We start from the raw sequence: 23,084 nt of genomic DNA on the forward strand, positions 1-23,084 counted from the left end.
TGACCTTTGACTTCTTTGACCTTTGACCTTGATTTTTGACCTATATTGTACATTTTGCTACGAAATGCTACTCCTTCGCCATTTTTAACCCGATTTCAATTCCGTTTGCTTTATATGATGGCAGTAGTTGAGGGCTTCAAAACTTCTACACAGAATTTTGACCTTTGACTTCTTTGACCTTTGACCGTGATTTTTGACCTATATTGTGCATTTTGCTACAGAATGCTACTCCTTCGCCATTTCTAACCCGATTTCGATTCCGTTTGCTTTATGTGATAGCACTAGGTGAGGGCTTCAAAACTTCTACATAGAATTTTGACCTTTGTCTTCTTTGACCTTTGACCTTGATTTTTGACCTATATTGTACATTGGCTACAAAATGCTACTCCTTCGCCATTTCTAACCCAATTTCGATTCCATTTGCTTTATGTGATGGCACTAGGTGAGGGCTTCAAAACTTCTACACAGAATTTTGACCTTTGACTTCTTTGACCTTTGACCTTGATTTTTTACCTATATTGCACATTTTGTTACAAAATGCTACTTCCGGCGGGGACATATGTTACGCACCGCGTAATTTCTACTTTTCCTTGTTTAGTGTTTCAAAGCAAATGTAATTAGGAATGAGAGGGACAGGAAAATTTTTAATTCAAATGAGGTTCTCATAATGTGTTATTGTTTTTTTTTCTGTGTTTATAACTCTCTTGTTTATTTTCATCATTCAAGAATTGGGAATGAAGTGTCTGTTATAAAGCTATTCTTATATTCAAAGGCTGCAAATATGGTGTAATTTGTTAAAACTAATTTTGCCAGACTGCAGCTATCTCACTTTGACCTTGAGCGAGGGAAGTATCTTCTTGAGGAGGAGGAGCTTCAGAAGAAAGAGGCGGAGCTGGAGGAGGAGCGGAAGGAGAATGCTGCCAGGAGGGCGGAGAAAGAATCTAAGTACCTCAGCCAGGCAGAGCATCGTAGGAGAAAGAGGGAGCAGTGAGTTGAGATTATGACTTTCACTTCAGCCTTTTGTCAGTTCTGCTTGACCTCTAGTCAAGAAAATCAAAAACGTTTGATTGCCCAATGAGAGTTAACGGGAATCTACCTCAAATATTCTGTGGGTTTAAGGAGGAAAGAAATATTAAAGCTCATCAGTGAAGTTTGACGTTAATTGGAGGATTCGTTCAGAAGTTATGACGTTTAAAAGTTAGATGAAAACCCTGTGCCATCGTTGCTGGATGAGAAGGTTGCAGAATATATGATGTGACGTCACAGTAGGAAAATAATATAAACGAAAGAATCTGTGAGGCGAATTCCATGCGTTTTCTTTTCCTGGGATAAAGAAAGAGCCCATGACTTATCTCCAGCAAAAGGTGAGAGGAATAGTATTAGCCTTACCATAGGTCAGTAAAAAGTTAAAGAATGTGTGATTTTTTTAATGAAAAAATGACATTTTGGGGGATTCTTTGTGTATTTTTTCAATGTTGTTACCCTACTCTGACAAAATGGACTGTTATAACCTTCTTTTCCAGTGATGGCAGCACATGGATTTAGCCAAAGTTTAAGGATTTATAATTTATGAACAATGTTGGGATTTCCTCAGATGTTATCACTGATGCATGTTATAATGTTTCTGCTTTCACTGAATCCACATGTTTGGAGTAAATTCCCCTTCAAGCAAATCGATATTTTGTGTCATTCTACAAATGTATTATTGCAATGACTCTCATTTTCATGCAGTAAGGTGTTAGAAAGGTTTTGCTCCTACTAATCAGACCATGGTTCTTTTCTTTAGATATTCCAGCCACAAGACGTTCCTATCGTAGACTAAACAAAAATTGTTTGTTAGTGTTATTATGAACTACTTGAATGCATTATAGTGTTAGCTAATACTAAATGACCTATTTAGTATGTGCTAGCCGGAAACCCCTTCACAGTATAAGATTTCATCAGTTCAGTGTGTAAAAAAGCCGGCTTACTGGCATGATGTGATAGACCTTCTTTTGGAAATTAACTTGTCAAATTTCTATAGTACTGTGTTGTAGGCTAAGGACAGAATCTATGTTATTGAAAACTTTACTTTCTTTTCATATAAACTGTTATGATGCTAGCAATATAATGGATTAAAAAGCGTGCATAGAAGTCCTTTGCCTCTTTTTTTTTTTTTTTTTTTTTTGGTGATACAGATATAAGTGAGGTGAAATTGATATTTTCTATGACATGATACATGTAATCCTTCTATGCCTGAACAAAATGATTAACTTTGATTCAGCACCAATATTTTTTCAAACTTTAACAGTATTCTTTTTTCTTTTAAAAACATGAAATTCTCTCTACGCCATGATTTAACTGTTGCTATGGTGTACATTGAAAAGTAGAAAACAGGGTGCTGACTCTCTCAAAATACCCCACATCCAGGGACCACATTGCAGCTTTGATGGAGCATGACCGCAAGCACCGCCAGGCCCTGAGTGCAGCCAGGAAAAGTCAAGAGGTTGCCTCACAGTATCTGAAACAGTCTCTTGCAAAGTGAGTAGAATTAGGACTTGAAGTCAATGGGTCAAAGGTCACTTGATAAAAAAAAGGGTGTATGGACTTGCTTTTATATGTATGCATTGAATTCTGAGCTTTGAATCTATCAACTTTATGTTTGTGGCATTGTATGGTTCAGTAATACGTTGACTGAGTAAAATGAACCTTTGATATTGATTAAGGGACAGATGTTACGACTGTCTGGATGTTTCCCGTGTTTATGATAATTATATGAAAAGTAAAGTTTGACGTAATTGCAAGTAGCAGCTTCACTGTTGAAATTCAAGCATCGATTGTATGCACATCTGTTCTCAAAGATTATTCACAGTTACCTGAAAAACTTTAACAAAGACTAGTGTGTGTAACATGGCAATAGTGTATATCACAGAGTGATAATGCCTTTTGACATAGACAGAACTAAACGAAAAAGATTCTGGAAAAAATAGGGGGAGGGAGAGGTGGAGCAAGAATGGGTAATCAACCAGGCTTTTAGGCTAGAACCGTAACATTGAATAACTGAGTTCAGTGATCTGTTGAAGTGGCCATCATTCACATGATTCTCATGATGCCAGGTACCGGCAGCAGGAGGCAGAGGAGATGGAGCGGGAGAAGGCTCACACAGAGAAGAGGATTGGCACTCTCCTGAAGCTGAAGCAGGACATCAGTTCAAATAGGGTAAGCCCTACTATAACTCTCAAAGGACATTTTTTAATGAGAATCCTCATAACTTCTTGATATATAAAAGGATCAGTACTAGACAATACTGAGTTGTTGTGGTGTGCTTGAAATATGAAGGGTCCTAGTCAGAAGACAGTTGCTTTTTTCCCCTCTTACAGGAAAGCTACCCAAAATAAAATGTTAAGTTGACTAATAATGATATGAAGTATTATGCTTTCAAACAAACTCTAGATTAAAAAGCAATATAATTAGCAGTGAGAAATTCACACACACACACACACACAAAAAAGATCTGAAAATCACTTTTGCCTCACAATCTAGTAGTGAGTGGAACTAGCGCCAGTGCTCATCTGGTAAGCTGGGACACAGGTGCAGTTGTGAGTATCACATAGGTTTGGGTTGCACAGAATGAGTAATCATAGGTAAGGAGATAGCAACCTGTATAGCATGGCTCGACGCTAACTTTTTTGTTTGGTGGCCCGATGGGGCCACCGAAATCCTCAATTTCAAATTTTTGGTGGCCCGAGAGAAAAATTTGGTGGCCCCGAAAAAAAAACAATGAAAAACATTAAAAGTCCTGTGTTTTTTTTAATGAGTCAAATATCTAAGTTTTATCCAGTCATAGTAAGAATTGGAAGTTGGACATACATCTACTCATAAATAAACCTCAACAAACTCGCAGCACTCACTCTCAGGCACTCATTCAGTCCTTTTCATTCATCCTTTAAACAAATATAACTGCTAATTTCCGGCGCAAAAAGTTTCGAATTAATTGACCTACTTTTCAAAAAAATTTGGTGGCCCGAGACGGGCCACCAAATTCGCCCTTTTTTTAAATTTGGTGGCCCGACTTTCAATTTTGGTGGCCCCGGGCCACTGGGCCACCGTTAGTGTCGAGCCCTGTGTATAGGTATACTTACGATATAGTTTATTTGGCAGACCTCTCAATAATTTCAGTCAGCCCTTTTAAACTTGTAGTCTGTGTTTTCATTTTTCTCAGCTAGAAGTACTAACAGTAGTATAGAATCATGTTGCAAGAGATCACTTGATGCAGGCAAACATGATATCACACCTTATTTCTGGACTTTTAAAGTAACACAATTCTCTGACATTCTTCTACATACCCTATTCACCATGTTTATCTAATCTAACAGGATTTCCTGAAGTTATAGTGCCATTATTTAATGAATGTTTCTACCGCACTGACTGTGGATAGACAATTTACCCTTGTCTCCTGTGCAAACAAAATTTGAATCCATTTACCTGTAATCATGCTTGTGCTGTAAGCAATATGGATAGCGTTGCTGAATGAAATCTGTGGATATGAAATTCCTGTAACATCTGTTTGCACTATGATTCATGGACCTGTGTTCCTTGAAGGAGAATCTGCGAGCCCTCCAGGCCAGAAACCGCTACGACACTCGCCAGGGAGTAGCCAAGGAGGAGCAGGAGCGACTTCAGCTGGTGGAGGCAGGGGAGAACTCGGCTGAAGTCATGCTGAGGAAGAAGAGAATGGAGGAACGTGGTGCTGACAGACAGTGAGTGAGAATCTTCCCACTGTGCATTTATCAAGCAATGTATTTCCCTCTACTTAGGGCATTCATTTTTAACAAAATGTAGAGAAGTAGTTGCATGCTTCTTGGTACTCTGTTTATGAGGTATATCAGTGATCAATAAGCCATATGCAAACAGGCAGTCTCTAAGCATTCAATTCACTTGAAACTGAGTTTCTGTACTCTGGTCTTTATAGTGATTGTCTTCGATTTGTTATGATCTGAAATGCCTTATATTGAATAATGAGGTTAATATTCATGATAGGGATGATGGCTATGATGATCATGATGGCAATGGAAGAAGAACAATGCAGATGATAAGGGAGAAAGATTTGCGGTGACACCATGTGTATGTAGTCCTTAACCAGATCGTTGTTTGCCAGAAGAGCCTAGAAAGAGGAGAAATGAAGAGGGAAGCGACATATGGGGGTTGTGAGGGGGGCAAAAAGTGAAGAGTGGGGGACAGTAATGGGCTAGAAGTTGAAGTTGCACTAGTGGAGACGGTAGAGAAAGGAACAGAGAGAGTGGTAAGGAAGAATAGTGTGAGAATCAAGTAAGATGTTCGGACATCGTTAGAAGGGGAAAGATGATGCAGATGATAGCAAAGTAAAGTCCACCTGTTACTGCTGATATGCTTGTGGAAGTAAAAACAGAAGCAGATAGTAGCATGTGAGCAGATGACATGACAATCAAGGTATTCAGATCTTTGTACATTGGGAATAAGGTACCCCTGTGTAGTAATTTCTCACTCATTTTGTGACAAACATTGTCCTTGCAGGAAGTACACAGCTGACCAGCACCAGAAGCAGGCCAAACTCCTCTCACACATCCTGAATGAGGAGAAGCAGATGAAGAAGAGGCGCAAACTCTACCCCCACCTGTTTGAAGACCCCAAGTGGGAGAAATCTCTCCGAGTCAAGGAGCACAAGCGTAAGTCTCCCACCATTCTGCGTGAGATGGGTAGCATCTCGCCCCTAGACAGATACGAGGAGCAGACAGCTGGAGGAGATGAGGAGGATGGTCCTGATGAGCCTCAGATACTAGTAAGTCTGTCAGTCTCCAGACTAAACAAACATTTCTGCAACACATTGTCATAGTCTGATGCACGTTGAGGAAAACCTGAGAGCAACTAAGAGGTTGAATTTGCATGCTCATGAAAGTTTCTATATTTTTGGCTGTTAACTTAGAGGATTCACATCTGGAGCCAGATAGCTTTATTGTGCTAGAAAGGAATTCATAATCTATTTGAAGGTATGGATCATTGACATGCAAGCTTTGAAGAAAGATTACATATCAAAGGTTCACTAAAAATAATAAAGCATTTTAGATTTATTCCTTTTGTACTTGTTTCAGTTGTAATTTCCAAAGCTTCATGAAAGAATTAATTAATTACATTTTGCAGTTAGTTTGTTCCCTTCTCAGAGGGCAGGCTAAATATGTCACTTTTAATTTTAGCAGGTGTGTCATCAACATAAATTTCTTCTTTTAGAATTCAACATTACCACCCACATGTGTTTCATGATCTCGTTCTAGAACTGCTACTTGCTTTATAATCATTGGTAGCATTTCATCATTGCACAGTCTAAAGATTTACTTCATGTCATCACCAAAATTTTGCATGTGTATTCACATTATCATACCCTACTCAATACATTTTCATAATTTGTAATTATAATTATATGTTCCTATAATCACACACAAATAACCCAAATACTGGATGAAATTTGGCTTTACATGTCTTGTTTGCAAAAGTGGCATATGATATTATTGATTTTATTTCATATATTGAAAAATTCCAGACGATTACAGAGAAGATGACCCAAGACTCATCAGATGAAGAGGATGAGGAGGGGTTTACTCTTGGTAACCAAAATGGTATCGCCATGACGATGGGTACAGTGGAAGACCCACTAAAAGAAGACCTTGCCAAGCCAGAGTTTGAGGGGCTGTGGAACAAGCAACACAAGGCTTACAAAGTGAGTGCATTCTTCTGGAAAGTCAAATTTCATGTGAGGGAGGAGTCTCCGAGCTGTAGCTCAATATAGAAACCAGAATGACTTGAAAATTGTGGAGTGCCTGTGCTCCAGGAGAGTTAATCATTTGAGTAACATACCAGGAGGATCTTAGCATACAGGGCTTCCTAACATATTGTTCAAAATCTAGTTGATACCTGATTGTAGTTATCATTAAGCAGGAAGTTGTTTCAGCAAGGTAACAAGGTAGGTGACTGCTCTGTGTGGCAGCCACTCTGTGTAGCTGTGTCAATTTTCCTGTGATTCATCATGCCAAAAAGCAATGCTGAAGAAAAGAAGTATATTCTTTTGCTATTGCCCGTAACCAAATAATTCATTATTCATTTCATATAATTTGGAAATTAACAGTTTTTGGCTGAACACCTCATCTCAATCTTCATCCTACATAATGTGCATACAAGAGAGAAATATAAATAAAGGGTTAAGAGGTCCTCAACCATCAACCCCCCCCCCCATAAAAAAATAGAATGAAATGTGTGATTGTATGTTCTATCCTTTTGTAAAGTATATATTACAACTGCTCCTTGTTGCCTTTCACAATTACTTTGTAGCTTTCATAGGTCAGTGTTCTATTAAGTCTGTCTAACCTTCATATCTTGATATCAAAAATTTCCGTGATATTATGCCTTTACAGATATCACGAAAAAAAATAATATTCCTTGTCAATTTTTCCCCTCTTAAACAGCAAGCGTATATTGTTCTTTAATTCTTTTGAAAATGTTTACCAGATAATTAATAATGTGATTACTAGTCCAATTATGACACTGTCCAAAAGATATGCACAGGTTTCATTACTGAAAGCTCATCAAAAATGTATACAGTAATATGCAATAGCTGACTTATCAAGCTGACTTATATGTAACTGCTGAGATTCTTGTGAATACATTCGTTGCTCACATATTTTGTGGGGATGAGGTTTTGAGTCGGTGGTTTCCATCCTTGCAGATTCCAAAAGATGAGGAAAAGACATACACGTTGCAGTACCCAAGTAAGATGGAGAAGGAAATAATGGCGGCAGCACTGGACAAGCATCGCTCAGGCATTGTCAAGAAGCAAATTGCTGCAGGCAGAGAGTTCAAAGGTTGTGCTTTTGTTAGCAAGCCAGAGGTTGTCCACTTCAAGGTGAGTACCATACTTTAAGTGTTTCATATCGGTTTCATAACAATATCTTACAACACTGTCATACAGTATTCATTACATTTTTACATGCTGCTGTAATGTAAGTCTTAACAATCACCAACACCCACTATACTCACTTGTGATAGGTCAGTGTGGAAGAGCAATTTGAACAATTGGTCAACACTCAGTACCCAGATTAGTAGATTACATCTAAGATTTGTATAGTTTACAGCAACATGACTAGATTTTGACTACTTAATGTAAGCACAGTTGCTGAATGAGTTTCAGCTTCCAGCCAGTAAAATATAGAGGATGTTGGTAACTAGCAAATATGTCATTGTTACTTGCACCTATTTCAATCCCCAGATTGTCTTTGTTTGAAATGGGTGTTACATAGTGAATTTATGTAAAATGTAATTATATGTGAGCATTACATGAAGAATTATGCTAGGCACTCACATACTTATTTCAAGTGAAAAGAATAGTGGTCTGCTTTTTGTAGAAATGGAAATGAATTGTACCAAGTCACACCTCTCATGTGAATGTGTGAGAATTGTGAACTAGCCTCCTTTTGAATTTACCTCTTCATATCTTTTTTTTCCATCATTGTCCTTTGCCAGAAGTCTGACCATAGCTCCTTGCAAATCAGTGTTGATGTACCCAAGTCACTTACTCCTTTCTTTCCATGTTTCAGGATTTTGATGTTGGCAAGGCATACAAGAAACGCATTGTTCTCACCAACATTTCCTACAGTGTGAACTTTCTCAAATATGTCGACCTTTCAGAGCATCTGAAAGATTTCATTGATGTCCAGTAAGTATCTTGTGTCAGTCTCTTCTACTAGATGACAGTATTTTAAGTGCTGATGTCAGAATGATATTGGAATCACATTGTGAGATTTGTATATGGAAAAAGGTCAACTTAGACCACCTGAGATGATAATAGAAATGATCATGATTTTCAGCACAAAATGTGATTTAAGGGACTCACTTCTTTTTAAAGGAAAGTGACAATTTGTGAGGAAGTTCCTGTTTCTGAGAGATTTGAAAAAATTAATGATGTTGCATGAGGAGATATGGGATGTTTTCATGGTTTGTAAGGAATTTACAGTATAGGTTAATGTGCACTATTGTGGATTATTTCTATATTTTGGTTAAATATCTGATATGAATGTTATCTGGTATTATTGACCAGGTTTGATCCCCCAGGTCAGATGTCAGCAGGAATGAGCTGTGAAATGATGGTATCCTTCAAACCCATGGTAAGCTAAATTGACATTTTATGTGAATTACTTGTTTGTTTTTCTTTTTCACTTCCAATTTCATGTGAACGTATTTGGATAAATGACAGACCTAAAATTGAACATTTTCCCCATTACATGCCACCATCCATATTCAACAACAATGTTGACACACTTGTCGGTTAATTTTTGCCATTACACACACATATTAACTGTACATGATTGTCATAAACAGAAATAATTTTCAATCAAATAGTATAATCAGCTTTTAACATCATTGTGATTAGGTAAAGAATGGTTTACAGTGACCATAGCTATGATCTCTGTATATACTCTTTATGAAGCAAACTCTGTTTTGTTTGGGTATAAGATTTTTGGGTTCCTTTCTGTTTCTTTAAGATAGATAGCATCTAGTGAACCAGAATAATCACTTGTTAATAGTTGTAGTCATGCCCAATATGAGAGCAAACTATTCTCCAATTCTGAATGAGCGATAACATATTCTCATCCATAGAAATACAACACAAAACAAACTACAGTTGTCGTAACATTTTCATTTGGTTTATAAGGGCTTGTTTATGCCCTGAAGAAGAAGCATCATTATCTCTGATAGATGACTGGACAGTCTGCTGTATTATATATATTTTGCCCTGATTTTTCTCTTTTTATGCCATAAGCATACATCTGTTCCAGGATTCCTTTGTCAGAGCAATCACTGCCTCTGAGGTGTACATTCTTCTGTGTGTGTGTTTTTTTCTTAGATCAATGAAGACCTTGATGGCCAGGTACAGTTCTTGGCTCAAACTGGACCATTCCATGTTCCTGTCAAATGCACCACCAAGAAATGTGATGTGAGTTTGGACAACAGCTTTCTTACACTTCATACTGAATGGAGCTGTAGTCATACCTAGTTTATCCTTGGAGTTAATTAATAACCCTAACTGCACTGGGGGGGGGGGGGGGGGGGGGGGCCTGGGAGGCCCCCCCCCCCCATACTTTTGGCGATTGCATCGCGACCGCTGGGAATTTCGGATTCTCGCTTCACGACTTTTCCCTTGAAGTCTTGCGCACATTTTGATACCACATTTGTCCATATCGGACCTACCTAGGGGGTGTTATGGGCCAATTAGTATGCGCATGTCATTAAAACGGCTAATCGCTGCATATATTTGTGTACAGTTACATACTGTCAATAGACCATGGCTTGCATTACTTTATAAATTTTGCTCAGGAATTGGTTTTCCACTTGGTTCATGCTTCTATATTGTTCTGAAATAAATTGGGCAAAGTTTAGAAACAATGATATACATAAGGAATATAAAACAATAGAAAACATAAGAAATAAAAACAATACAAAACATAACAAAAAAGTTGTTTTTTTCTCTCTTTTTTTTCTCTCTCTGAGGGGGAAATTGAGTTTTTATCCACATAGATGATACAAATAACTCTTATCCTTCCACATGATTTACTGGGCACTCTTAGAAAACAATAAAATACATAACAAATGTAAACAGTAAAAACAAAAGAATAACAGTGATATTTTCACTTTTTGAGACAAAAAACATGATTCTGTAAAGTTAATTTCAAAAAATGTTTTATGAGTATGGGAAATAACTTGTTTGATTTTTCTTATATTTTGCACCCAAAATCACATATAAGCTAATTTTTATTTAAAGAATCATAAATTTACATAAATTTGCATAAATTATACTTCAAGTTAACAATATCAGGGACATTAGAATACAGTTGAAAAGTATGGTAGTGCCCATGGGTCCTGTAAAAGGATAATTTTACTTGCAGTTTCATTTTAGTACGTCATACATTTCAAAAGTGTGCAAAAATTCATAAGTAGTAAATTTGCATATCAATAGTTTATGCAAATCTGCTGTACTCATAAAAATAGATATGAATTGATTTATATCACATTTGGGAAACATTATTCTTCATTATTACACAGTTTTCATGTAATTTTGTACTTGTTTAGGCTGAAATTATGAAAATATCCCCCAAATGCATAAAATATGCATTATGAATAATTGATTGGCTAATTATGTAAAAAAAATGCATAATTGATTAAAATAAATTACACCATCAGATTCAGCATGTGAAGATCTATCAGCATGCAAATTTTCAAGTTTATCGGACATTGCGTTTCCGAGATCAAAATCTCCCCCCCCCCCCCCCAGTATTTTCATGGAGCCAAATAGCCCAGTACAGTAAGGGTTAATGGTTAGAGAGTAGATGTTATCATTCATAAATCCAGGGGTCACTTCAGTCAATGTTTGTCATATATATAAACCCATTTCATCTTATATGATTAGAGGATATGAAAAGGTGTATGATGCAGAGGTCTTAAAATACCTGTGAAAAGCTGTCATATCTTAACCTTATGAAAGTGGTATGGGAACTTCCCCTCTGTAAATAGATATGTCTGATAAAAACAGTGAAAAGCATCAAATCATAAATTAATATGAACTGGCACATTTGTTGATGTGAAAGGTACAAATAAGGGAATATTGAGGCAACAGACATGATTACCTATTGACATCAGAAGAATACTGCCATCACTCTATTTTTAGTAACTTTTAAATGTAAATGGATTCAAAATAAGAATTTTTCCATCTGTACTCAGTATTGACCGTATATTCTCAGATATTACAGTTTTCACAAAGATTGCAGGCTTAGGAAGGGTAATTAGTGTCTGCTTCTATTTTCTGGAATAGCCTAATCAGCTGAACTGAATTTTGCTCACTTAGTGCTAGAGCAGAAATGCAAACATGATCTGCAGTGGATGTACATTTTGAAAGACTATTTGAAAGTAATGTGAAGTTGTTAGAAAAAAAAAGGAGTCAATGGAAATATATTGTGAAAAAAAAGATAACAATGATGACGATAATAACAAGGACAATGATAGTGATAATGAAGAGGGTAAGGAGGATAGCCTCATCAGTACCATTAGCAGTGATCTCCTTGACGGCCCTGCCTTGCAAAACTATTGCCAGCATTGCACTGAATCTTAGTGTTTTTCAAGATATGTGATGCCTATTAGGGCAAGTTTCACTGAATATCAAAATCCTTTCTCATGTCCAGCTGTCGAGTGATGTCGATTCTGTGAATTTTGGCACTCAAGTCATTGGGGAGACTCTAAAGAAGACCATCACACTGACCAATAAAGGAGCCAAGGGGTGCCACTATGAATTCATCAAAACAACTGGTAAGGCAGATTATCATGGGTCAGACAGTGCTATATCTATGCTCTTTCTTTTACAGGTCCTGTGCATACATTATATGTTCTGTTGTTCATGTGTATTTGGAAAAGTGTTATGTTAGTTTGAGACATGACTCTTGGAATTTTGTTCGTTTGCAGGCCTGAATGAGAGGACAATAACATCAGCTGGCACCTCTCTAGGAAGGCTGGTGAGAAATACTTTATACAATTATTTGTATTCTAGACAGTTTTGACTACGTGATATTGAAGATCAATAAATGTGGAAAGTCCCAGCTTCTGAGATAACTGTAGTATACTGCCTATAAAAATGTGTTAATTAATGAAAAATACAGTGTATAATATCACTGTTGTTGTTGTTTTGTAATTGATTTTTTATGAATATTAGAAATGAAATTAATTTTCTATTTTGCCTCAATTCATGGGAAAAAAAATCAATTCTCATTTTTTTTCTTTTTATTATGATCTTTCTTTCTTTCTTTTCTTTATTTTTTATTTTTTATTTTTATTATTATTTTTTTTTTTGGGGGGGGGGGTGGGGAGGTTACACAGTGACATAACTGTGATCCCATCCCACCCGCTGCCCCTCCAAAAAAACAACAACAACAAAACCCAACAAACAAACAAAAACTTGGTCAGTCGGTGCAGCAAACTGCCAGATTAAGGGACATTGACAAGTACTGACAGGTATTTGCCTTCATGTATTAGTATTGTAGTCTTTGTAACAAGAAGAGGAAACCCAGATGGTGACAAATGTTCCCTGACCTCTATCACTTGATTGCTTTGTGTAGACCACTGCAGATGAAACTGTGAAGGATGCAGAGGAAGAGGAACGGTCACCAACACCAAAGAAAGGAAAGAAGGGAAAAGGCAAAAAGAAGGATGGTAAATATCTTATCTTATGTTTCATCCTATTCACACTTCCATTTCTTTCAGTCACAATAGTATCTCCAGTGACTTAGTTGTAATTTGTGAGACTCTAGAGATAGGATCATTATTGTACTACCAACATTTGAATATTTATCAATTTGTTTTACCCTAAATGAGAGGATAATCTTTTGCTGATAATGTCTGCATCTTTCTTTCTTTATTGCTTGTCAGCTGGAGATGCTGTTGAATAATCTGTGTACAGACTGACACAGTGTATTTAACATCCTCCCATTTCTTGTGAATGAATAGGTGCCAAGAAGGAACCCAAGAAGGAACCCAGGAAGGAAAAATCCAAGGCAGAAGACAAGCCCAAATCTCAGATGGAGGAAAAGTTGAAATCAGACACAGGAGAGAAAAGTGGGATGGATGGTGATGAGAAGGAGGAGGGACAGGAAGATGCTGAAAAGGAAGAGAAGGCTGAGGGAGAAGATGGTTCCAAACTGCTGGGAGAGAGACTAGCCATGTCGGCCCACAGCAAGAAGTCTGTAGTCACCATCAGGGAAGACCCTGATAAAGGTAAACTAAGACGTAAACTTGGATATCCATTGTTAAAACCCACATGGCATTATGGAGTGGGTAAACAGTCTGGCGTGTACAGGAGAGCTTTCCTGTCGTTGTGACTATACATATATTGTAACTGATTGACAAAGTACCTTATGCACTGAATTAATCAGTGTTTTAGTATTAGCCATGATAGAAATCTGTGGCATACATACTCGGGCTGGATTCATTGATATGCCAATGATTTTTACCATGGCTGCTGCTAATTAAAACACTGATTATTTTGATGCTTATTTACGTTGATAAAGGGCAATTTGTCAATCGGTTGCAATGAAAACATCTCGACACAAGAATTTAATTAAATTGAATGGACATGTACTTGCCCTCAGCATGTCATTTAGTCAGATGCTGCACAAACTTGGAAGGCAGGGGATTAACTAGGGCAACCTAGAAATCTTTTCTTAATGTGGCATAAGTTTACTACTCTACACCTGATTATAGGCTGGCTGCACATGTGTACCATCCAACAGGATTTGCAAAGGCCATCATATTTTATTTTTGATGAGCCTTGAACACATTAGTCATAGCTTGTCAGCGTTTCTCAATTTCCATAATAACAGTCACAAATGATTGAAATGATATAAGAAATCCATTTGAAAAGCATGTTATGGACTTACACTTTTTACCTTGCAAGGTGTCAAAAGTAGTTTATGATGGTTGTCATGCATTTATCATGCAATATCTTAGGCTGAATTTTTACCACTCATCTGACTAATATTTCTATTTCATAGTTGTTGTTTTTTTATTGGTTGTATGAGAAAAAAACAACAACTTGTAAATCATCCGAAAAGGGTTTTTTTTTTTTTTTTTTGTCAGCATTTTTTAATCTTTTAGTACAATGTATGTCTGTCTAACATAGAGAATATGAGGGAGATATATATTTCTCTTTCCTCTCAATTTGTCTTTGTGTAGATGATGAGGCATCCCTTGATGGGGATGACCTAGGACCAGGTGGTCTGGATGGAATGAGGGTTGGAGAGGTGTGGTGTGGGCAGATTGCACCATTCTCCTCCATCAAGCTGGACATCATCTTCAGCCCAACCATCCCAGGCAAAGTGGACGTTGACTTTGAGTTAAGATTCTCTGATCCTGACTCTGAGATGGTGAGAACTTGATTAGTTTTCATTTCAAATCTTATTCATTTTGAAAGTGTATTATTTAATTTTTGGTGGTGGCAGCCTTGTGTATTCTGTTTTTATGCACTATGTGATAATTAATTTCACACATTGTTTTACTTTTTTTTTGGGGGGGGGGATTAATTATGAGTTGTGGTGATGTAAAGTTTATTGAAGTGTCAGATTTTTTGTCAAATGCTGGATTTTTAACAAGTATGTTGTATGCTCAAAATCACAGTTGTGATGAATGTCTTTTGATTTGTGATTATTTTTTTGTTTAATGTTTTATGTGTTTATATGGCAGATGTGAAACAAGATTGAATTCCAAATGGACAATATAAGTTGGAATTTAATTGAAATTGAATTGAATTTGTACAGGTGATATGAGTATATCATGTGTGTCAGAAATACTTATGCTAGAATATAAAAATCATATCTTAGTAAACGTCGATGGAGAAAACCAAATATGCCACTTGTTTGGTGTTATTGTTTTCTTCCATCAGCTTTCTATTTCTCATTCGATAATGTGGTCTTTGTTTCATGATTCTTGGGAACAGCATTTCATCTGGCTTTATCTGTGTTAAACCCACATGGGCATGTTCAACTTCCCAAAGGCATTTCCTTTTAAATAGTATTTATAGCTGCTTACAATAATCATAATACCCACAAGAACAGCCTAGCTAAAAAAAAAAAACTTTTCTCTGGTACCTTCAATTTTAAAAACTCACAAATAATTGCAAGTCTGGTTATCAATTATACTGCAAAGGAAGTTTCGTGTTTTGTTCTGAACCAAAGCTTTGCTATCTTGCTTTATGAATTACTTTACAATGTTCTCTTTGTCACAATAGATACCCATCAAGGGTTATGCCACAGCTATTGATGTCCCTGTGTGGGTAGAACGGCAGACAGTGGACCTCAAGATCTGCATGTTTGACCGTCTCTACCAGGATGCCATCGTGGTCAACAATCGTGCCACCACTGCCCTCCGCCTTCTCTTCGAGGTTCGAAAGGAGCTCAGGAACTACATGGAGATCCTACCAAAGACAGCCTACATCCAGGCACAGTCTCAGTTCTCAGCCCAGCTCAAGTTCTTACCTAGGTTAGCTGTAGAGATAACTACATACTTTAATGGGTAAATGGATGGGTGGATTGAGGAGTGAAGGTCCTATGTAAAATCAGCTATGGTCTAGGTATGGCTCTGTGACCATTTATTTAAAGTTAAAGCCCATGCTGGATACAGAGACACAGATATAGAAGGATAAGGAAAGAAGAAAGCTACACAGGCTGTGTAAGTGATTTAATGGATGGATAGATGGATGAATTGATGTCTGCATTTGATGGTTAGGTGATTGATTGGTATGCTGGTGAGTTGATGAATGAATCAGTAGAAGGATGCATTTACAAAATTTATGAGACAAGGGTATACATTTGAAGAGAAAGATAGAAATGAATGATCTGATACACATTTTTGTATTGTTTTTTTTGACACAATATCTGATCCCAAAATTCCACAATGATGTATACCTCAATATCCCCTCTGTCCTCCTGCAGAGTCAGCAGCTCCTTTGGTAGGTACTTAAAGGTTATCACCCCTCAATGTGACATGGGCTGTAGACAAGCTTCTGCCAGTCAGAATGATCCTAAGACATGGTCTCAACCTACCTCCAGTTATAGCTATCGTCTTCATGTCTGATTCTAAATCCCTCTGTGAACTGTTTCTCTACCTGCCACTTTTTCTAGTTACTACAAAGTATGAAAAGAGAATCTCAGAATGACAGCTTGTGCAGAAATAGAAGTAATGGCCTTTAATTATAGTATGAAACTGCAGACATATTCTATTGATGATTGTAGTTCATTATTCTAAATCCCTTTTTTTCCCCCAAACCAGACATTCCTTGATTGAAGAGGCAGCAGAGTACTTTGACAAAGAGACAGGTGTCTTAGAAGTGCCCACCATCATCAGGGTTGCTGACCAGGTGAGGACAGTCTCTACTGATGCTGCTTTTTAGCTGTATTTTATATTTTCATTATTTCTGTTTTGATTAGGGGCTTGGATATTGAAGGCAAAGTGTCTCTGAAAGTTGAAAATGGAACATGTCCCTACGATAGCATTGTGTGCTACAGTACATATGATTGCATTGATTTGAAATCTGAAGAGTATGATACTGGGACCTTCTGTTATCTCCTGTTAAAATTTACTCTTTACACTTCATTTCTTCAATTACATCCTATATTTTGGTATGAAATGACAGTTCACGATTTGTATGTGTTTTGTTTTGTGTTTTGATAATTACTTACTTGTCACTGTTTCTGTTCAAAATCAGATGGAAGTCACACATTACTGTATTACTTGTCCAGGAACTTTGACAGTAGGACTTTATTGACCATGCCAGTAGTGGACAGAAGCACTGTACCTCAGCTTTTGAGTACCAGTAGTTAAATTTGCTTTGGTGGAAGAAAGAACATTTTTTCAGGTCATGTGTCTCAGTTACTCTCAATGATGATTAAAAAAAAAAAGATAATAAGAAAAACAGGCGAATGATACCGACCCCTCATGGTTCACCCAAGATGACTAGCAATAGTCAGCAAACAGTATCAACCAGGCATACTGTACCATAACCTTCATTGAAAGATGATAAAATCTGAACAGCTTCATTCACTGATTCAGTGTTCATGTTGATGCAGTCTACTGTGTGAATTCAGTTGTGATGTCTGCTTTTCTTATCTGACTTTCCTCCATTTGTGTCTGTAGACACGCCCAGTGCCCTTCACCATTTGCTCTGTTGTCACCAGCTCTGACTTTGAGTTTGATGTGGACTCCATAGACTTTGGCTTCTGTACTATCTATGAGTCTGTGATCGTCACTGTGAAGCTTACCAACAAATCTGTTCTATCCCAGAAGTTTGGCTTTGTCAATCTACCAGAGGTAAGGCTTACAGGGTTGGCTGACATTCACAGAGATCTCTTCTTTAAGCAGAAGCCACTGACAAAGACCAGATTAAAGAATTTAATGCCAGAATTGTCTAAATTGCATTTTTTAATTATACGTGTGAAAATTAATTTTGTTTGATTTTTTCTTTTATATTCAAATATAGATGGTCACATTAATGAGCTTTGTGTTAAATGTATGATCCTCAGTGACTTAGTGTTGTTACTGTGTCTGATCCACCAAGGTCCATTTTGTGTGGGTATTTATATCTCCTGCATAATTTCTTATCCAGAACTGACATTAGACAGCTTCTTTCAAATTATTTTTTAACAATGTGAAGCTTAAATTAAGTTGAGTCCTTTAATGGCTACACATTATAAGAGGTATTATGTGTGTCAACATCTGCTGTTGTGTACAGTACGTATAAAGAATGAAGTATATACTGTGTAAGGTGACTAAATTAAAGGATGCATCATTAAACAGCATTCCCATATGCATTTGACGAGTGACGTGGCCATTAGGTATCACGTGAAGTTGTAATGTGCCAGAATATCATGGTAGTTTTTGATATTTGTTTTCCTGTGAAAAGTACCTGATAATGAGATTTATTGTCTCTCCATATCGTATCATTGTGCATGATTTGTCCTTCCAGTATGTTGATGTGCAGCCAAATGAGGGTTTTGGAACGCTGCTACCATTTGAGACCATAGAGCTGGACATCATCTTCAGTGCTAAGAAGGCAAAGGAGTACACTTTTGACCTGACGTGCAAGTCAGGAATCAACAGGTATGATATTTTTTGCTCAAGAAATTAGTCTTTATTTGAATACTCTGCTCTTAAACAGTAGCAGGCTCTGTTCTGCATGCAGCTGTTTGCATGGTGCAGATAATTGACATTGGAAAGTTCAGTGTATTGTCTGCATTGCAGTCACTAATGTATCTGACCACGCACTGTACAATTACATGTCAAATTACAAGCCTGCAAATGAATGCAAGGAAGAATTACGCTACCTCCGAAGAATAATCTGTGAAGAAATCTGTAATTCTATGAATTCTCTCCGTATCTTCCTCAGGGATTTCAAGATCTCGTGCAAGGGTATTGGTGTCCACCCACCACTCGACCTCTCCCACTCAGTCATCCATTTTGCAGCCACTGCCCTAGAAGACAACTCTGTCACTTCCTTCTATGTCCTCAACACCCACACTGATGCCAATGAGTTCACCCATCCAGTTCCACGAATAGGCAAAGGAGAGATAGCTCCAGTTGGCCCCACCTCCTTTGAGTTTGTCATCCCAGAGAATGCTCCACTGTCTGTATCACCGGCCATTGGGTCCATCCAGCCAGGAAAAGTTTGTTTCCATTCACATGACGTTTGTTCCATGCTTTTTTTTTTCTAGAATCTAGAAACTTGGAAGTTTAAAAGAAGAAGTTTGTCTTAAAAAGTTAAACACAGAACACTTCTTCGTTTAATGTTAATAAAAGCGTCTGCACCTTTTTTTTCCCCTGCTTTCAAACCTTGTCTTTCCAGAAAAGTTAATCGAGGGTAACTAGACAAAAAAAAATACAGTTTTGCTCGCCTATAGTTATTAGTCAATTAGATGAGCTTCGCACTTCTTGGTGTACTTCAATATTGTTGTTTCTTTCAATAACAGATTGCTTGATCAGAATTTATTCAGACACCTGTCGTACTGTGACACCATACGCGATGTCCAAATTCATCTTTCTTTCTGTTTTTCAAATACATCTCAACAGAAAACCTGTGTTTCAATCAAGTTCAACCCAACACTGTCAGACTCTGAGATCAGGGAGGAGGCAGTAAGGCTAGTGACTAGGAACAGAGAGGCTCAGGCCAGGAAAGAGTTTGAGGAAGCACAGCTTGCTGCCAAGAGGAATGCAGCTGAGGCTGAGGTAGGACGGGGCTGACTGAATGACTGACTGACTTCCAATATTGGTACAATCAGATAGAGACAATCAGACAACTTTGACAGCTTTACAGTCTCTGGAGGGAGAAAGGACTCATCAAATTATGATATGTAATAATGCATGTCTAATGGAATATATACTTGACTAATGACATCTAGCTTTATAGTATTTAAAGAGAGTCCCTTTCAAATAGTTTTGATGTCACTCAGCTAGACAGTTTGTATGCTTGCTCTCTATAAGTTTTTGTTTTCTTCAAAGAAACAGATTTTGTGTTTTGTTTTAAAGAGCAAATATCAATAAGATTTATATTCCTCATCACAAGCATGAAATCTAATGAGCCTTGGTTTCTTCTTTTTTTTTTTTTTGTTCCAACTCCAGCAAATATTTTCATTTATTTTGCACTTTGTACTCGCTGATATGCTTTGCAGCTTTTTAGTAGTGTAGTCCTGCATGAATTCCTTGCAAGAAAATGTATTTCATGTTTTCAATTTAAGATCTGATTCGTTTAAGTTTTACAATTTCGACGAAGTCTTTGGTAAGGGAAATTCGTGAAACTCTGTTCTTAATGATTGATTCTACAAATTCTACAAATTATTGCCAGTGTGTAGTAGAACATCTGAAAATATATTACCCAGTCACATACACACAAAAAAAACAACAACACTTGTACACAAATGTTGAATACCATCTTTAATTTGAGAGAGCCAATACAGATATTGGTACTAGTAAAAGTATTCTTTTTCCTTACCAAGATAGTTGAGTAATTTGATTATTCAGATTTTGTTTTCAAGTACTTATATTGTCAGCGCCATTCTCACACTCATGTCACATGATCAAAAGTTGGTACTATTCTCTGCAAAGACTTTACTTGGGCTCAAAGCACAAGCTATATGTAATTATGTTCTCTGTGAATGCAATGCATGATGGTCCCAAGCTTCCACACTCCCTCTGCTCTTTCTCCTGTCATGCCGCTGATATCCTGCTTGCAACTGATTTTCTGCTTGCATGCTGTGCGAATCACAGGAAGAAGAAAAGGTGAGAACCAAAGTTTGCACTGCCATGCTCCTCAACTGCCACTGCTATCAACCATTTTTTTTTTTTTTTTCATGTCTTCATCTGGGAGAGCAGACTGATACAGTGTCAGTCCATGTTCAAGTTTACTCTGTGATACAGAGTAATATCACACAATTACTGTAAAACAATTTCATGAAATAAGTTATGAAAAAAAAAGGAGTTTTCAGACTTTCTGCTTGTTTCACCAAACAATGGTATGAGTTGCCCCCACATATGCAGATGTTATTACCGCACACTAGTCTTTGATATATTGCATTTCTTTTTTCACATGAAATTTAAAGGAGAGACGTCAATTCTAGCCATCAAATTATAATTTTGTTGCAATAACCTACCAATAATGACTTTGGGTGAAGGGGATTAAATCAAGCTGAACATTGAGTAGGGTTGCATGTTTAATCAATCAAATTTTGCATAGAGATACAAATATCTTTGTCTCTCAGTAAACAATGTAAGCCTATGTTATCTTCTCACTATACCATAGGTTAAGATGAGATTGCTGAAGGATAGAGATGTGTAGTTTTTCATTCTTTGCACTTTGCTGCTGCTGTATATATGCTCCCCACTACAACAAATACACACATGTTTTTCTTGCTATGAGACCTTTTTGATATTCAGTGGGTATTATGAGAGGAAAATGACCATGAATTATGAATCATGAGTTTACTGTATGAATGAGGTACTTCACACTGTTTTTACAGATTAATTCAAGGTTTCAAGAGAAGTAAAAAAAGGGGAAAATCCTCAATATGATATATATTGGGTATGTGATAGTCATACATAGCTGATATCATTGCAGCAGAAATTTGCTAAGTGTCACCAGTCTGTGCATTTCTACCAACAAATGATCTTTTGACTCTGAGGATAATTGTGTTGAGGATATCATGATCCTTTGCATATTGCAATAGTATGCCTATTTTACTGTTCTTGTGTGTATGAGAAGCGCTATCTTTTCTATGTCCTTTACTGTAGTGAGGCAAAGCAAACCAAGGGTAGAATGCTAGCATGGCAGACAGCTGATTACACTGTCATTTTGGTTCTTGGATCTCATCTTACATTTTGATAGGCATCCACATATTATGCTCATGTGATTCTTTTCTAACCATTTTTTTTTCCTGCTTGCACTAACATCATTTAGAACAGACTGATTTTACTGTTCTTTTTCTAAGTATCTTGCTTTGTTTTGTGAATAACTGATATTCCTTTACAGAGAGGAAAGAAACCAGCCAAGAAGCTCCCCCAGAAGTCGGCTGGAAAGAATAAGTCAGGCAAAGGGAGTGCTGGTCTGACGAGGCCAAGGTCTGTGGTGCCACCAAAGGTTGAAGACATAGACCCACTGTGAGTATAACTCATGAGCCCAAGGGAATAAATGGAAGAACCTGCTTTTGCATACTTTTCCAGACCCAATAACATATTATTTTGGTATGACACTAAGTATCAGATAAACAGCTATTGAATTATGGTCTTTGTGGATTTAAATGCAGAACATGATATCATTTCAGGGTAGGTAAGAAATCGTCACATTGCCCACAATTTAAGGCAGATTACAAGTGATTTTAATGTTCTGTGACTGATATCTATTTCATGTAGTGGTAGTTCATTTATTGATGCTTGGTTTTAAATCTGCTTTAATAACACTTGTGTCTTTTGCAGCAAGTTTTTATTATTTTGATACTTCACTCATTTTTGTCGGTGGGTACGAATGTTCTTTTTACTGCTGAAGCGTGACTAAATTTTTTTTTTTTTTTTGGTTGCCTGTGCCTTTACATGTACTTTTACAATCTGGTAACCTCTCTCCCTTGTCCAGATCTGATGACTATGCAGCAGGCAAGGCCTCTCTCCTCCGCCAGTTCCAGGGCCAGTTTAGCAGTTATTCCATCCCGTGCTACGTAGCCTCAGGGCAGCCTGGGGACCCTGGCACACTGCCATACAGGTGAGTGCATAAGAGTTAGCCCAATGTCACTTTGGATAGTGCCATAAACCCTTATGGATTTAGCTTCACACATTCATGTGATATAAAGTTGCTATATGAGATAAATATTGATGTCCTTTGCTGTTGCTATTAATAAGTAAGGTTGCATTTATGATATTATTGTCGACCAAGTGAACAGGAAGAAGCTAGCCTGGGACTTGAACCTGCCACCTTCTGCTTACTTGGCAGCAGAGCTACCAATTGAGCTGAA

General features: G+C 37.3%; 1 protein-coding gene across 1 annotated transcript in view; it reads left to right on the plus strand.

The window, feature by feature from the left end:
- The window catches only part of LOC140239261 (cilia- and flagella-associated protein 74-like), a 35,248-nt gene that overhangs the window by 5,835 nt on the left and 6,329 nt on the right, over positions 1 to 23,084 (plus strand). The window contains exons 5-28 of the mRNA XM_072319138.1: positions 814 to 987; positions 2,410 to 2,520; positions 3,096 to 3,198; positions 4,582 to 4,739; positions 5,533 to 5,797; positions 6,554 to 6,730; positions 7,733 to 7,909; positions 8,601 to 8,719; positions 9,101 to 9,167; positions 9,908 to 9,997; positions 12,237 to 12,360; positions 12,514 to 12,563; positions 13,164 to 13,257; positions 13,552 to 13,818; positions 14,776 to 14,966; positions 15,827 to 16,077; positions 16,867 to 16,954; positions 17,731 to 17,904; positions 18,560 to 18,693; positions 18,980 to 19,256; positions 19,660 to 19,815; positions 20,854 to 20,865; positions 22,112 to 22,239; positions 22,709 to 22,834. Of these exons, the coding sequence (XP_072175239.1) occupies positions 814 to 987; positions 2,410 to 2,520; positions 3,096 to 3,198; positions 4,582 to 4,739; positions 5,533 to 5,797; positions 6,554 to 6,730; positions 7,733 to 7,909; positions 8,601 to 8,719; positions 9,101 to 9,167; positions 9,908 to 9,997; positions 12,237 to 12,360; positions 12,514 to 12,563; positions 13,164 to 13,257; positions 13,552 to 13,818; positions 14,776 to 14,966; positions 15,827 to 16,077; positions 16,867 to 16,954; positions 17,731 to 17,904; positions 18,560 to 18,693; positions 18,980 to 19,256; positions 19,660 to 19,815; positions 20,854 to 20,865; positions 22,112 to 22,239; positions 22,709 to 22,834 (3,513 nt within the window). The remainder of the gene's footprint in view (positions 1 to 813; positions 988 to 2,409; positions 2,521 to 3,095; positions 3,199 to 4,581; positions 4,740 to 5,532; positions 5,798 to 6,553; positions 6,731 to 7,732; positions 7,910 to 8,600; positions 8,720 to 9,100; positions 9,168 to 9,907; positions 9,998 to 12,236; positions 12,361 to 12,513; positions 12,564 to 13,163; positions 13,258 to 13,551; positions 13,819 to 14,775; positions 14,967 to 15,826; positions 16,078 to 16,866; positions 16,955 to 17,730; positions 17,905 to 18,559; positions 18,694 to 18,979; positions 19,257 to 19,659; positions 19,816 to 20,853; positions 20,866 to 22,111; positions 22,240 to 22,708; positions 22,835 to 23,084) is intronic.

The sequence above is a fragment of the Diadema setosum genome, chromosome 15, assembly GCF_964275005.1.
Source record: "Diadema setosum chromosome 15, eeDiaSeto1, whole genome shotgun sequence".
NCBI lineage: Eukaryota > Metazoa > Echinodermata > Echinoidea > Diadematoida > Diadematidae > Diadema > Diadema setosum.